We start from the raw sequence: 17,121 nt of genomic DNA, 5'->3' as shown, positions 1-17,121 counted from the left end.
CTGCAACTGTCGATTCATTAATCGATTAGTTGTCAGGTTCATAAAATGTCATAAACTGGTGGAGAATGACGATGGTGTTTCCCCAAAACCCCAAGATGATGTTTTGTTTTGTCCACACACCAAAGATATTTCGTTTTACTGTCACAGAGGAGCAAAGAAACCAGAAAATATTCATATTTAAGAAGCTGAAATCACAGAATTTTGTTCCATAAAAACTACTTGAACCGATTGATCGATTATCAAAATAGTTGGCGATTAATTTAGTATTGATTGATTACTAATCGATGAACTGCTGCGGCTCTAGTGAGATTGCTGAGCTCAGATTGAAACTGGTCTCGTGGCAGGAATTTTGGAACTCCTGATTTGCATTTTCCTGCCATGCAGAGCAAACGGGAAGATGTTCTGTGCAAAAATGAATACAACTTCATTGTGTCTTCTAATTAGGTACTTTACACTGTGTTTCGGGGAGGGGGGGGGGGGTTTCTCATTTTGTGCCTTCCGCTCCCAGACACCGCAGCTGGCAGCGCTCGATGACACTCTCAAGGCTCTCGGGGAAATGCGACGGCAACTTTTATCACAATCAAGACGAGCTAATTAGCCCCGAGCGCGGAGATTAGTCGCGTGGAAGTTGGGGAGATGGAGGCTTTCCATTCAACATGTGGGGGGGGGGGGGGGGGGTCTTAAGAGATGGAGGGGCGAGAGTTGCAAAACCTGTTGCTTGTAAAACCTGAACAACGTGGTCTCCAGACAAAAACTACAGTACACAGGTTTGATCGCTGCAAAATGAGTTTCAGGGAAAAAATCCAAAAACACAAATGAACTTCCCAAAGAAGACTCAGACTTCTGAAGTAAGAGTACAATTCAACACCGCTTTGTTCATCAAATCTACACGACCTTAAACGGAATTCAACACATCACTCACCCAAAATCGCATTGCCCATCATTGAGATTAAAATAAGACGCAGTGTATATTGTCTCGAGAATGAATTAGAAAAGCCGGCGCTAAGGAGAGAGAGCGAGTTGAGGATAGGTCATGATGAGTGGAGCGGAGGAAGAGATATCCAATTACAGTCTGAGCTCAAACAAGGTATCAAAGTCCGTCATGCAGATTTTTGGAATTTGTAGCTGCAGATTCTCGAGTTGAACAAGTTTTAATTTAAATCGTGTCTCTGTTGGGCCTCGTTCCAAGTCTCCTCGGCGTCTGTGATGACTGCTGCTGGTTGTAAGACGTTGGAAGTCTCTTCCGGCCGCTGGCGACAACGTCGGAAAAGAAATGTTTACAGTGGAAATCGGCGGTTCTGATTTCGCCGCCGGCGAAGCGCGGAGAGAATATTTTTTTCAAAAACATGTCTTCTTGCAAGTGTTACTGCCAGGATGTAGCTCAGCAAGGTTCTCCATCCATCCATCTATCCATCGTCTGCCGCTTTATCCATGTAAGGGTCGCGGGGGGGCTGGAGCCAATCCCAGCTGACATTGGGCGAGAGGCGGGGTTCACCCTTGACAGGTCTCCAGCCTATCACAGGGCCACATACAGAGACGGACAACCATTCACTCTCACATTCACACCTACGGTCAATTCAGAGTCTCCAATGAACCTGACCCCATTCTGCATGTCTCTGGACTGTGGGAGGAAGACGGAGAACCCGGAGAGAACCCACGCACACACGGGGAGAACATGCAAACTCCACACAGAAAGGCCCTGATTGGTTTGAACCGGGACTCGAACCCAGAACCTTCTTGCTGTGAGGCAAAAGTAGAAATGTTCTGCTTTAATCAAAAAATACGTTATTAATTATGAAAACCAAAGGTTCCTTGGTGCTTTTAAGGAAACTTGGTCACTATTTTGTGTCAAGAAACACGCAAAGTGGAGCTGCGTTTCATTCGCAGGCGATAGACTCCCATGTCGACCCTTAGGGCGTTTTAATGCACGTCATGTTTCTGTATAGGCTTCACACTTTACACTGATAACACGATAAAAAGCGACACGCCGCGATGTGTCATGTGGTGGGAACACTAACCGGCCCGACACCAGATGTCGCCCCGCTCTGTGTGGCCCCGAGGACGCCACCCCGGTCCGGTCCGTCAACGCGGCAGAGTTCGGACGGCGGCCAAAGGACCTGGAGGTCAACGCTGTCTCATCAGTTTCACAGCAGAAGCAGATGGCTCTGTGCCCTGCACTCCACACACACACACACACACACACACACACACACACACACACACACACACACACACACACACACACACACACACACACACACACACACACACACACACACACACACACACACACACACACACACACACACACACACACACACACACACACACACACACACACACACACACACACACACACACACACACACACACACACAGATGATGCATAGTGAATATGTCACCTTATGGAGACGGCGCTCAGCGATGTGGACCAGCGGAAAACCTCCTTTTCATACCCGGGCCATGTATCCATTCTCCTCCAAACTCCATTAAATGACATCGCTGATCACCGTCCGCCGTGTAATGAGCTATAAAAGACAGAGTCAAGATGCAGTAGGATTGTATTATTGATCATTTCACTATTCATCATCACCCCCGAAGTACTTTATATATATACATATCTATACCCACCACAACTGTGCAACTTTTGTCATTTATTTATTTACTACTTTTTTTTTTTTTACACTGCAAATCCAAACCAATGCACATTTTAGCTTCCTCTTTCACAAGGCAATACTTGCACTCTTGTATAAATGTATATAGCCTTTTTTTATTATAGGTTTTTCCTCCATTTCAATATATTTTTGCTATTTTGCTTTTTTGGTGATATTTCTATATATTCTCTTGCTGCTGCTGTAACAAGTAAATGTCACCGGCGTGGTATATTATCAAAGTCTTATCATATCTTGTCGCCCTATTAATAAGGAAGAAAACTAAATGATATTCTGGTATCTTTCTAGACTCCCTAAATTTCAGAAACCAAAGGCGACACCACTGACGCGCAGGCATCATCTCATAAATCCTTTTCGTGATTTACATTTCAGACACGAGCTGATGAGGGCGCAGTCATCGAGTCATCGTAGTGTCCGTGGCGCTCGCCCCCTTGTCCCCTCCGTTGTCGGGACACTGTTGTCTCTCGGCCCGGCTGAGGACAGATCTGTGCTGCTCTTTCGCCGGCCCCGACAGAGGATTAGGATGCAAAAAGCGCCGTCGGCTGAATTATCTCAATCTCAGCTGCGCGACTCACTCGTCAGAGTGCTTCCCGCTCGACCTCTGTTTTGATCCTGGGCTCTCTGTTTCCTCTCCGTCGACAACAGGCGCCACCAAAGACATGGGCAAAATGCTCGGTGGGGAGGAGGAGAAGGATCCCGACGCCCAGAAGAAGGAGGAGGAACGGCAGGAGGCGCTGCGGCAGCAGGAGGAGGAGAGGAAGGCCAAGTACGCAAAAATGGAGGCGGAGAGAGAAAACCTCCGACAGGGCATCAGGGACAAGGTACGACACTCCTCCATACAGCGACTGTACTCATCAAGTTAGCAACGGTTTAATCGCTTCTTCATTCATTTTGTGCCTCAGGCTTTATATTTACTGAAGAAGAGCTGAGAGGAGACCAGTTCACAGCTCGACTTCACTTTGGCAACATCATCATTTTCACCTATTCACCAGCTATAATTCAGAAAAATTAATAATAATAATAATAATAATAATAATAATAATAATAATAATTACAATGGTAGAGCTGACCGAGCATTCGACTCTTCTTCATTCTACTGTCTTGTCTTACACTCACACAGTTGCACACACGTTATAGGATCTGCCTTATATGTGCTGTATATATTGTTTTAAGATGCTTTGGAGAAAAACATTTTTCATCAAGCCAATATGAAGATGACAGGGATGATGAAGACATCACCCCCGTCTGCAGAAACTCAACTATGAACTAGGACTATTTGTTTTTCCTTCATCTTTCCACACTCGCCTCGAGTACCAAGAACTAAGGAGGAGTGAAATGTATTTTCTCCTGCACAAAACATTAATAATACTACTAATAAAAGTAACACATTTCATTCGTGATGCTCTTTACATTGAAAGCAAATCTGAGAGTGCGACAGGTTAAAACAACAGCAAAAAGAAGACAGATAAAACAGCGATATGTCATTCTAGAGACATGTAAGAACCTCAGTGTCAACACTTCAATGCGAACCAGAATGGAAATGTTAACTGGATATCCTGAGGTGAGTCGGTCTGTCCCACTGCGGAGCAGGGTGACACCTGTAACCATGGTAACTGTACACAAATGAAGGCCACAGCTGGAGCCTCATAATGCCACTTCGAAGATGCGACGATTAAAAATGAGACCAACGTGTCACTGATGTTTTCGTTTTGGTTGACTGAAACTACCAAAAATCAAATGACAAAAGTTTGACAAAGCTAATATCTATTAGCTTCCAACATTTGCCTCGATTCTGAATGCTACAACAATGTACAATGCTAAACGGAGGTTGGACAATCATGCATTTGAATATTCTCCCAAAGCATTTATGGATCTTTGAAACCATTGCAGACTGTTGTATACAATATGAAATTCAGTCAATATATTCAATTCTATTTTAAAAGCTTCCTCCTTGGTCAATGACCCTTTGTCCTGCTCGTCTTCCTCATCTTGTCTCAGATAAATTCTTGCCTCAAGTTTGATCAAACACTTGTGAAAATGTTAAGCGATGTGTTGCCGAGCATCTGCAGCTGGCAGCTCCTCCTGACGTGAGTTGATATTCCACTGAGCATTCGGCTTTTAGCTCAAAGTTTAAAGCGGCTGCATGTGTGAAGCCCTTTGTAAAACTCTCCTCCGAGTTTCTGAGGCGTGGCTCCGCGCTCCGCCGATTCTTTAGCTTCAGTTCTGGAACAATTCTGACAGAAGACAGGGGGGGGGGAGGAGGGGGGGGGGAGTCGGGGGGCGACATGACAGCGTATCGTAGGAACGCGTTTGATTATGGCGAGGGGAGAAGGGGCTGACTAAGCGTGGCTGTCTTCGCTTCAACTCACGCAAGCTCTTGTTGCCGCCGAGCAAGTCGGAGGATGGCGGGGGGGGGGGGGGGACGACTGAATAACACAGATCGCAGGGGGAAACAAGACAGAGCGGCTCGAGAGGAGAGAGCAGAACAAACCGGCGAGCAGAAGGAGATACAGAGATGAGCTCTACAAACGTCTGAGTCTCCAAAAAAGTCGCCGCCAATCAATAATCAGGCCACATTGCAGTTTTTGTTCAATCCGTATACGTCTGTGTTGTGTAGCCAGACGCTTTCCATGCTTCCTTATTGCTTTAACGCCCCGTTTTTCTTCCACCTAAAAAACAAACGTGACCAGTCTTTTAGGAAATATACAGTTGTATCATGATCCGCACATGATCCATGCATGTTTTAAAGAGTTGACTGTCAAAGTTTTCGTCATTTGACACATTACATATTCCAATGGTGGCACCTGAAGTACAGTCAATGTACATTTAATAGCAATATTAGAGTGAATATCATTAGCATATCTCTTTAAAAAGAAACACCCCTGTGGGAAAATGTCGGATTTGGCAATTGCGAGTGATGCATGTAAGGTGTGAGGGGAAAAAAACATTTGCGTCATAAGACGAAGCATCAGAAAGAAGCATCTTTTAATCTGACGGGGGGACGGAGGAGGACGTTTACACAGACGGAGACGAAAGGATTTCATCTGCTGCAGAGAGGATCCTCCAAATCCAGTGTTTGAGCAGAATGTTAGAATACCAGCACCAGCAGCTCATCTTCGTCACATGAGCACTGGTCGGCATGGTCTTCGCTGTGTGTTCATTTTCAAGAGGATTTCATTTTTCACTCGTCGTCCATACTTCAAACAGTGCCCGCTGCTGTCCTTGGAAATATCAAAGCTTGACAAAAAGGACGGTGCAGTGGTGACGGCAGACGTTATTGAGCCATATGCAGACAAAAATAAATAAATATGTAGGATGCCAAACAACGGCTGCAAAGCTGTTGTGTTCGTACCAAAGAGAATTAGTGCCAGGCATGAGAAAAACAACGAGAGGAGGAAGATGTTTTTATTTTACATTTCGAGAATATATCATATTTTCTAATAAAGTAGAAAAAAAACCAACAACCCGGATGTTGAAGTTTTAATAGCCAGTTTTTTAAGCTAACGCTAGCTGCTAACCAAGTTGAAAAGTTTGCGATATTATAATTGACAGGCTGAATCTGGAGGAAACGACGCGGGTGAGAACGGGCGTTTGCACGTGAACGTCGACGCGCGTCCTGACACGATGTAACGTTCAACCGCAAACAACCGTCAATGAATTTTGAGAGGAGTTCAGTTAGCGAAGCTAGCGTAGCACTGCTAACGCTAGTTTACGTGGACGTGTGACAGATGAACTGGAACCACAACACGGACGCTTAGGGCTATTTCGACTTTAATCTCGACATTTTGACTTTATTGTCGACATTTTGACTTTATTCTCGTATTGTAAAAAAAAAATCTTCCCTCTCATATTTTTTCTTATGTCCGGCCCTAATAGGCTTCTGTATGTTCGCGTGCTTTTCAGACAAAGTCGTTCCTTCGACACACACACACACACACGCACACGCGCACGCGCACACGCGCGCACACACACGCGCACACGCGCACACACACACACACACACACACACGCGCCGTGACCGTCCACAACTTCCAGCCTTTTCCTGATCCATTTTCAATTTTGACCTCACATGCACAAAGTAGACTTTGAAGGGAACGCCGGGCACGAATGCTGAGAGAGAGAGAGAGAGAGAGAGAGAGAGAGAGAGAGAGAGAGAGAGAGAGAGAGAGAGGGAAAGAGATAGAGAGAGAGAGAGAGAGAGAAAGAGAGAGAGAGAGATGGGCTGGTTTGAAAAATCAAGAGGCAGAATGAATATTATCCACTCTTCCATCTGTTGAGATTCCTAAACGCACCCTCCCTCCCTCCCTCTCTCTCTCTCTCTCTCTCTCTCTCTCTCTCTCTCTCTCTCTCTCTCTCTCTCTCTCTCTCTCTCTCTCTCTCTCTCTCTCTCTCTCCCTCTCTCTCTCTCTCTCTCTCTCTCTCTCTCTCTCTCTCTCTCCCTCCCTCCCTCCCTCCCCCTCCCTCCCTCCCTCTCCCTCTCTCTCTCTCTCTCTCTCTCTCTCTCTCTCTCTCCCTCTCTCTCTCTCTCTTCTCTCTCTCTCTCTCTCTCTCTCTCTCTCTCTCTCTCCCTCTCTCTCTCTCTCCTAAACACGCTCCTGATTTAATAGAAGTCTGCTCGGGCCCGGGGATTTGTAAGCTAATCTTTCGGAATTGTCCGGCTCGCCCGCTGAGTGCCTCTGCGGGTAATTGGTACATAACGTATCCAGGAAGGTTGAAATTAGAGCCAGCAGCAGTTGCAGCCCCCCCAACACCCCCCCACCCCCACGTTCACTCACAAACAAACAGAGCGGTTCAGGTCCACCTCTAACATCTTTCATTGCGGAGAACAAGTGGATAACTTCCTCCGGAAGCGGCCCGGAGATGATCTGTGCGACGGATGATATCGGAATTACTCCGCCAGGGCCCCCTGATCACTGCCATCCAATTTGCATGAAGCGATCATGTCACGCCTCACACATTTCTATCTTTAGAGTCGGAAAAACTTCGTCACATCGGTCGCAGTTTGTTCACAGGAAGTCTCTCCGGCAGCGCAGAGGAGCGAGCACTCGCTGCAACCTGGCAGCTGAGAGGGAAAGAGCTGTTTACAGGAACGAGGAAGTCACAGCTTTTCTTTGCCACATCTGCCATTTCCAAAGCTTCTCATCCAATTGGCAGATTTAAAGTGGTAGATGTTCAGGTGCGAGAGGCGGACGGGGGGGGGTTAGGTCCAGGGTTCGCTCAAAGGAGTTCTGACGAGAGAAGCACTTCAGAGACAATTCAATCGGAATAATAAGCGTCTGGCTACGACACAGACATCTACGGATTAAACAAATGTAATGGATAGATGGAATAAAAGGCCTGTTTTCACAGTAAGAGAACAAAATCTGGGGGAATTATACCGGCCTAAATCTACTGTGGGTGGAGACTGCACTCAAAGGAATTGCACTTTGAATCGTGAATCTGCTCCGTTGCTCAGAGCTGGATGATAAGATCGATATCGCTCTCGTGTCAGCGCACTAATTATGCATCAGGAGGGGATTATGCTTGTCCGGCTCAAGATGTAGAAGTCGAGGAAATAGCCCGAATGACTCGCTTTCAACAACAACAAAAACCCACCACCCTCCTGGCTCTAGTTTTTATAGGAAAAATGAATTGTCAGCAATAAGCTTGTTCCCCAAAATATGAAACTTTTACCCCCCCCCCAAACCTGGCAACCGCAATTTACCCGAGATGAACGATACTACAAGGGCTTGTCATGAACCAAGAGTTTCACTGTACCACCCAAACACCGCCCCCCCCCCCCGAGAACTGAATCCCACCCTGTCACTGCTTTGCTTAATGAAACACGTTTGTCTCTTGTCCTTCCCTGCGCAGTACGGCATCAAGAAGAAGGAGGAGAAGGAGGCCGAGGCGGCGGCCGCCATGGAGCAGGCGTCCGAGGGCAGCCTGACGCGCCCCAAGAAGGCCGTCCCGACCGGCTGCGGCGACGAGGAGGAGGAGGAGAGCATCGTGGACACGGTCATGAAGTTCATCCCGGCCCCGCTCATGGATATGTTCAATAAAAAGTAAAAACGGTGCATTTTGCGTCTAAAAATGTAATTAAACTTCTTACAAAAACGTTCCATCGAACCAACGCTGTACAACTCTGGCCCCTTGCCCCAAACCTGCAGTCACACTTTTCTTCCCCCCCCCCTCCCCATTCAGCCCAACTTTTTAAGCGTCCTGGAATTGTGCAATGTGTCATGACTTTGCCCCTTGAGTTAGAGCATCTGATCCCGGACGGTGGTACTTACTTTTTAATATCTCATACAGAGCATCCATAATGATAACCAGTGATTAACTCTGATATTCATTTTTATTTTTAAAGTACGAAACACCTGCACAGATGCACAGATCCGGTGTCTTTACCTCAAGGCAAACTGCTTCTGTGTTTTCAAACTGCTCAGCACTTAGAAAAAAAGATATAATTCATCATCCGCCATCATTTTCGTTTGTAAATAGACTCGGGGTTATTTCAAAAAGAAAAAGAAAAGAAGAGAGAATTATATATGAGTGAAATATGACATATAACAAGATGACTAAGAGTATAAGCCATATTTTTAACTTTTAAGAAATTATCCAAATCATATCAGAAATTTTAATTGAACTTTCCTGTTATGTTCTTGCTAATATTTGATACATACAATGTATATAAATACTCGCATTTTTAATCGGTTCCCCGTTGTGAGGATTCACCCCGTAAGCTGTCATTCATGTTCCCATTGGTTTACTGTGAATGTGTACGACGAGCGTTAGAAGTTAAGGAAATTCGTCATTTGAAATTTGACTTTTTACTTTATTTTATTCCGTTTTGTTTTCTGATTTGAGCATGCAGTTCACTCTGGTGAAGTGACGTACACACGTGGATACCATTTTATTTGTCACGATGAAGCGAAACACATTGATATTTGAGGCAATAAGTGGTTTTCCACTTTATATTCAAATGACATCTTGTGCACCACGTACAGTTGGTGACTCTGTGTCGGAAATGTTCTTCCATGTGGGAAAACTATAAATCTTCCCCGCTCATAGTTTGTCTCAAATCGAAAAAAAAATTCTTACTATAAATCAACTTGCTATCAATGTTCGGTGGTTTAATAAATGACAAAAATTCTGTTCCGTGTCCTGTGGCAGGCGTTCGCTCACGCCGCTTTTGCAATGGGACGCGGCCTCGTTGAGTTTGATTTGTGTTTTGACATTTTCATGACCTTCTCTGTACGAAAAAAGAAACTTCACAAACGCAGCCGCGTTGTGAACACGCCTCTATGTGAAACAGACAGTGACAATAGTGCAATATATTGTTCAAAATGAAGTTGTCCTGTGTCCTGTTGGTTTGACTGATGGGAGCTAAAAGTCCCGAATCAGCAATAACAGACAATCTTCATTGTTGTGCGTTTGAACTTACTCCTTTAATGTGTTAGTCGATGTTGAAGAGACGCCGGAGTGTGTGTGTGTGTGTGTGTGTGTGTGTGTCTGCATAGTGCCGGTGAAGTGTTTGTGGGTCCGACATATTCGATTAAAAAAATGTAAAAAAGGGGAAAAAGGGGGGAAGGTTTGTTTTGCATGTCGTTTACGAGCGCAAAACAAGGACCGATATTCGGGATCGTAAACTCAAAAGGTGAAATCCAACTGCAAGTTTTCAGAGGCGGGGCATTAGCGCAAACGCTCCATGACCAGAAAATGTTTACCCGTCCTGCAGAGTCCAGTCTGTCCTGCAGGTGAATGGCACAATTTATTCATTATTTTTTCTCCATATGCCTCGTTTTTTTCTTCTTCCCCTCCTTCATTCCACAGTGTCTTGTTAAAACATTCCAGATTTTTCAGACATTCCACCAGACTTGTGCTGGTAAAAACACCCAAACGTGGATATTCACAATAGGCTTCAGTCAATGCCTTGTTGGCCTACGAGTGAGGAAAACATTCAATGTTGTTACAATCTAAAAAAAAAAGATAGATATATATATATATATATATAGATACTAGAGTGAATCAAATATACGCAAAGATTCACAACACGACCACGACGGTTATTTTAGCTGCCGCGTACAAAAGAGAAGAAAAAAAATCCCACACGGAGTCTAAGGGGGAAGCTAAATGTGCTATTAGCAGTTAGCGTTGTGATGAATTGCTATTACCTTTGTGATTCATGTGCGCACAGTAGCTGTGAGTGTATTTGAGGTTTTTTCTCAACTAACTTTTTCGCCACCGTTTTTTATCGAGCTTTAGCTGAACCCTAAATCCGGTACTTGTGCATTCCTGTGGCGTAGGCGAGCGACCTTTGGCCTTTCATCGGCCTCAAAACTCATGATGAATACGTAGAAACGGAAAAACATCGGAGGTCATAGTCTCGTAAGGTCTCTCGTAGAGCACATTTTACTGAACTTCCTGGTTGGGGCGTGGTTTGGATGAGCTGCCTTCGCCCGGCCTCTGTGTTAGCAAATAGTTAGCATCACCTATTTCCGATCCATCGTCAAAGCATTGTCCAGTCAAAACCAAAGAATAGTGCTGGTAGTAGTAGACAAGGTAGTTCCATTTTGACTAAGTTACTGCATTATTTATTTTGAAGTTCTCAGGTAATCTAGCTTCACGTTTTTAATAGACGTTTGAACCATAACTTGCCGGATTCATTGGGCCTCAACCAACGCCTGAATCATACTTTTGTTCATGTATCTATTCTTTGCTCCAAGAATATTCTACAAAAAGCTACAATTACTGCCCCTGTACAGGACATACATGCTGTAGCCTATACTTCATCAGTGTGCGACGTCCGTCAGGCTATAGCTACCGGCGAGTCTTTTCCCAACTGGTGTGAATCCAGATCAACCTTCACATCTCGTTCACAAAACGTCATCAGAAACACATTTTTCATCATATTGTGAACTGATTGATTGCGCTCCAAATGGCTTATAGCCCACTGCCGAGACAAACTGCCCAAGTCATGCGTGGTCGATATTCTGTCGTATACAGTAGATCTGAATGGGTCACATTTGCTCATACAGCCATTAATGTTCAAAAAGAAAAGAAAAAAAACTGCCTGAAAATTATGCCACTGAAAAAAAAAACTACGCCGTTGATGTGACTTGAATGTAACCGTCCGATGTTTCTCTATCCTTGCATCTGTCGTCTCTCTGTTCTGTACGTGTTGAGGAGACGCCTACTCTCGTGCAGTACTTTTCTCCCTGTTGTCCGTGGCCGTTCTCGTTTCTGTCCTCTGGTGGTCGCTAATTTTGAGGAAAATATAAAATAAATAATGACGTTGATTTGGTGCGTTATTTTGTACTGCGAACTCTTCTCACCCTTCTCTCTCTCTCTCTCTCTCTCTCTCTCTCTCTCTCTCTCTCTCTCTCTCTCTCTCTCTCTCTCTCTCTCTCTCTCTCTCTCTCTCTCTCTCTCTCTCTCTCTCTCTCTCTCTCTCTCTCTCTCTCTCTCTCTCTTCCTATTTGTTGACAAAAATGTATGCATGCTTATGGTGTGCGACGTAGGCAAGGTTGTTGATATACCCGTTCTCTTGTGTCCTCTGTGTGTGTTTCCGAGCTCCACCTGTTAGCCTCACTGCATGCCATTTTAGACAGAGATTTCAGTCTGTAACTTTCCTGCAAAAAGATGGAATCACCGCGCACTCTGAGAATAAAGTGATTTCATATAATTTCTTTCATCGTCTTTGTGTTTCTGCATTCAAGCGGCTCTGCGGCCGGCTCTCTGGCTGGTGTGTAAAACAGAAAAGAAAGAAAACAACAAGTTCTCATGAATATATATATATATATATATATATATATATATATATATATATATATATATATATATGGAAGCAGACATGCAGTGTATTTCTGGTTTGGGAGGCGAGATCAATTCCTGACTTGCGAGACTCAAGACGTGACCTGCAATCACATCGCGTCGCGTTGGGTCCGTCAAAGAAAGTTGTGTGCTACAGGACCTTCGATGTATTTCACATGTTGCTGTTTCTGTCTTTCATCTCAACGTTCCTTCTTTTTTCTTTTTTTGCTCAGAAGGAATTTCAACAACTCTTCAATAAAAGCAAAAAGGGCTGTAAACAGAATGCACTGTGTCGTTCAAATCGTGATTGGAGAGTTTTTTCCAAAGCAGAGCTATGACCAGTGAGCGTGTCACAGTGAGTGCACGGCAAAATCTGTGATGTGGGAAAGAACGAACCCTTTCACATCCGACGGAAAATGGGGGAATGCCAAGTATAAGGATTAGCGATGGCAGTGACTCGATTTTAATTCCCGCAGGGAAAAGGAGGGCGGCGTTAAAACAAAATGGATCTATCATTTGACAGTTCTTTAATTGCTCGTCAAGAGTTTTGGGGTTGGATTTTAAATTAGGTTTCGTTTTTCTGCTGCTATATCCACTCGTATCTCGGTAGATTTCACATTTAAAGGTTGACTGCCACGGCATTCTTAAATCTGCAGTGCACATTGCTTCATCCACCGGTTCGGTTGGTGCACACAAATAGGTGTTTTCATTTGCCTGACACATCAGACATCTTGGTTCTTGTGCTGTTATGCTTCAAAAAGCAGGAGACAAAATCTCGCTGTCTGCTGCAACAGATGTTGAGCGATGCTCCGCCAGTTCCTCAACAACAAACACCATCGTCCCAGAGACAAGTTCTTAAAATAGCGTGATGCCCGCTGTGGAGGGAACAGTGTGAAGTTTAACGGCTACGTGCAATATCCAGCCTTTGCTCAAATAAAAGCTAAACATGAATAGCTTTAATATCTATTGGCCTATTACCTCTGGGCATTAACTCTACCAGCAGGCCACAACACTGAATGAAGTCATAGACAAGACCTGGAGACAATTTATCCTTACATTCACAAGTAAAGTAGGTGTCCGGTGGCTGTGGCTCAGTAGATAGAGCGGGTGGTCCATTAACCAGAGGGTCGGTGGTTTGATCACAGTCTCCTCCAGTCCGCATGCCCAAGTCTCTTTGGGCAAGACGCTGAAACCCCAAATTCAAATGTGAAGGACGCGCGATAGAAAAGCACCGAAAATGTGGTCAAACTTGTTCAACAATGTTCACTAAAGAAAATTTGGACTTCCAAAAGGTTGGTGGACTTGTTGAGGACCGATACGAAGAAAATATATGGTTACATTTATGCAGTGCTTGACAATTTGCCTCTCATTCAGCCATGCACAGTACTGGTTTAACCATTAGGAGCAATTTGGAGTTCGGTGTCTTGCCCAAGGACCCTTCAACGTGTAAACAAGAAGAGGTCAAAAGGGAGTTCAACTTAATAACGTTACATGTTGCTCATCATCAAGGTGTATTTTTTTTCCTCACATTTTGAAAAGTTGTCCCTTGGAAAGTTTCGCTGTTAAACAACACTGTTCCTCATATAACACTGGGTATTGGTATTGGACACCACAGTGTCCTGCAGACACTGGGTTGGTTTCAAAAAAAGTAACTCAATAAAAAGGTTTTGGCTCCATAACTCAAAGTGTCCAACTTCGATGTTTCATGTAACGTCAGCTTTTCCTTCTTTTGTTCTCGCCAATTTATATTGAGCTTATAGATGTACTGGATGTACTCTCCTCATCCAACCAGCTACTTGAGCAACTGACCAGTTCCTCATATAACCTGAGCTGAATGATCTCCAGCTACAAATGGGCCCAAAAGTAAAGATGTCAGTTCTTTGCCCAGGAAGAAAAAAAAAAACCATTTGGATCAAATCTTCCCTATTAGATCATTCACCTTCAGTATAACTTTACAAAATTGAGAAATGCCACTGGGTATCTTCCTCCCCACCTTTCTACCATTGTATTCACACAGCCATTTCTCCACTGGACTTCCATAATGGCTCCCAGCTGCTCACTTTTGCGGGGCTTCTGAAGTTTTCACTTTGTAGCCGCCTTCTCTCTCCACTTCAGGCACACAACACACACACACACACACCACACACACACTAGGGTCTTGGTTCCTCTTTTGCAATAGAAGTCCACAGGTTCCCCTGAAGGAAATGGAGGTGTGGAATCAATTCCATTAGTATTCATGCTCTGAGGTGGTCTTTTCAGATTGAGCTGCCTTTGTGGCTCTCCGAGCAGCAATCTGGGCTGCAGGGGACACACGGCTCTATCGGAGTCCTGTAGACACGCGACAGTCAATGTCAATTAACTCTCCACTGGGCACCGACCCCAAAGACCAAAGAGTGTGTGCGCACAGCGGGAGCTGAAATCTGGGAAAGGGTTGGGGTTTTTTTTATTGGGCTCACTATTTTGAGGGTGGATGCTGTGGAGATGTTCTCCTGTCAAGACTCTGGAGGCTCAAATGATCCCATTGGTTGGACTAAACCTAGTGAAATTAACTAAAACCTGTTGCAGTCTTTTGACACACTAAGCATTGAAAAGACATGGCATTAAGGTGATTTATATTACATGGCGCAAAGTAAAGACTTACAGTACGCTTACTTTCTCAGGCCCAGAACCCCAGGAGGAAGAAAGAAAATCATCTGAATCGTAGCGCTCTGGTTTCACACTGGATACAAGTACAGTCTTGTTTAGAGAACAGCATTTAGCTGGCTTCTGGCCTCTTGCTTTAAAAATAGCAAAACCCTGGATTGCATTCGTAACAACTATTCGTTGTGGTGGTTCACGCTGACATGTCAGAGCAAGAAGGTTTCTTGGTTCGAATCCAGATAAGGATCAACCAACCTTCCGGGGCCTTTCTGTGTGGAGTCTGTGTGTTTTCTCCCACAGTCCAAAGGCATGTAGATTGCGAGCCAGGTTAATTGGAGACTCTAAATTGACAATAGGTGTGAATGTGAGAATGAACGGTCGTTTGTCTCTGTACATTGACCCTGTGATGAGTTAGGGACCTGTCCAGGGTGAACCTTATCATTGGAAAGGTTACATCCTGGATACATCGCCCAATGTAAGCTGGGGTTGGCTCCAGGAGTTCCAGGTTCTTCAGGAGTTCCAGGTGCTTCAAGGAAAGGGAGCTCCCTTTGCCACGGATTTTGGGCTTTTCAACTTTGCAGAACTTTTTACTGACATAAAACTGGAAAAAGCATGATATATCTCCTTTAAGATTAACAGACCAAAAAAAAACATTATTTGATCTGAGTTGGGGCGTGAACTCTGCTCTCTAGCATTTATCTCAAATGGATGAAAACTACCTGGAATTCCCCCCAAACCTGGTCCATCCATCGTATCCAATGTGTATAACTAAAAGTGTCCTTAAATCTCAGTCTGGAGTCTCGGGTCGACAGACTGCTCATAAAAACCACAAAAACAGTGGCCATGTTTGCACCTTGCATAACTTACAGTAGCTGTGTTTGTGCACAGTGTGAAATAGGTACGCAGCTGTAGATGGAAAATGTGCAGCGTGACCAGCGGGCCACGACCAGCACTGCCGGATTTCCATATTGCAAGACTAATGCACTGAGACAACCGACCGCCCTGAAAGAGCTTTGTTTATTTTCTCATCACACTTCATCCAGTGGACGCACATGCGCACACGCACACGCACAAAAGCTCCAAACCGATATAAACCGTATGATTCTCCACTCTTTTGCATATTTTGATTATATGCAAATGCTCGCTTGAAAGGTGAGATTTTTAATCCATCAGTCCGCCATTTGACTGCCATCACATAAAGGAAAGTCCCCATCCGCCCCCCCTCTCTACACTTCAGCTTCTAAATGGAGCCGACCTTGATAAGTATCACAGCGTCCTGGAGAGACTCTGATTGACACGTCCGCCGACATGAGATCACGGTGGCGGCGGCGGCTCAGATGAACTTATAATAGGTCTGTTTAATGAATCAAGTAGCCCAGAGACCTTCGCTGCCTGTATTAGCAACAGACGGCGCAGGCTGATTTTCCCATCCGCCTCAGAGGCAAGAGGTCCTGACGTATTATGCGGCGTTTAATTTCAGCCCCGGACTCCGAGGGGACGTTCCTTCTTTATTGCCGCGTTAATAGGAGCGGACAAATGGGCTGAAAAGGATTACTTTTTTTTTTTAAGGTTCAGGTGAAGAGCACTCCTGAACTCAATTAGCGCACACGTCTCCTCCGAGTCTGGAGTGCTATAGCTGACATATGATGATGCTAAATCTCTGCCACGAAACCTCCAAACCATCTAATCCACAGCAGAGGCTCGAATTATATATCTGTATGAAACCATACGTCCTTCCATAAAAAGATGCAGACTGGGAATATGACTACTGCATGTTCCTCCGTGAGGGTTTTCAGGGGCGTAAACAGGAAAGCTTTGGTCTGCGCATGAACACAGCTGCGCTCCAATAACGGTTCCTTCAGGGAAGTTGTCACTCCCATGCTGTTCCGATTGTGCCGCCTCTCCTCAAGACATCATCTCACATCCCATCAACCGGTGCTCTCGCTGCGAAAGCAGCCGCGCTGCAGATTCTAATGAAATTCACGGATCATTACATGCAAACAAACTACATGTCTGAG

The 17,121-nt window shown here is 44.8% G+C and overlaps 1 protein-coding gene across 4 annotated transcripts in view; it reads left to right on the top strand.

The window, feature by feature from the left end:
• LOC118319822 (complexin-2) overlaps positions 1 to 12,335 on the top strand; it is a 65,039-nt gene extending 52,704 nt beyond the window's left edge. For all 4 annotated transcript variants that reach the window (XM_035650494.2, XM_035650491.2, XM_035650490.2 and 1 more), the window contains exons 3-4: positions 3,318 to 3,493; positions 8,525 to 12,335. In XM_035650494.2, the coding sequence (XP_035506387.1) occupies positions 3,318 to 3,493; positions 8,525 to 8,719 (371 nt within the window). In that variant the 3' untranslated portion in view covers positions 8,720 to 12,335. The remainder of the gene's footprint in view (positions 1 to 3,317; positions 3,494 to 8,524) is intronic.
• Positions 12,336 to 17,121: the final 4,786 nt, after the last annotated feature.

The sequence above is a fragment of the Scophthalmus maximus genome, chromosome 9 (genome assembly GCF_022379125.1).
Source record: "Scophthalmus maximus strain ysfricsl-2021 chromosome 9, ASM2237912v1, whole genome shotgun sequence".
NCBI lineage: Eukaryota > Metazoa > Chordata > Actinopteri > Pleuronectiformes > Scophthalmidae > Scophthalmus > Scophthalmus maximus.
Note: the sequence above shows the minus strand (reverse complement) of the source record. Positions and strands in the feature narration are given on the sequence as shown.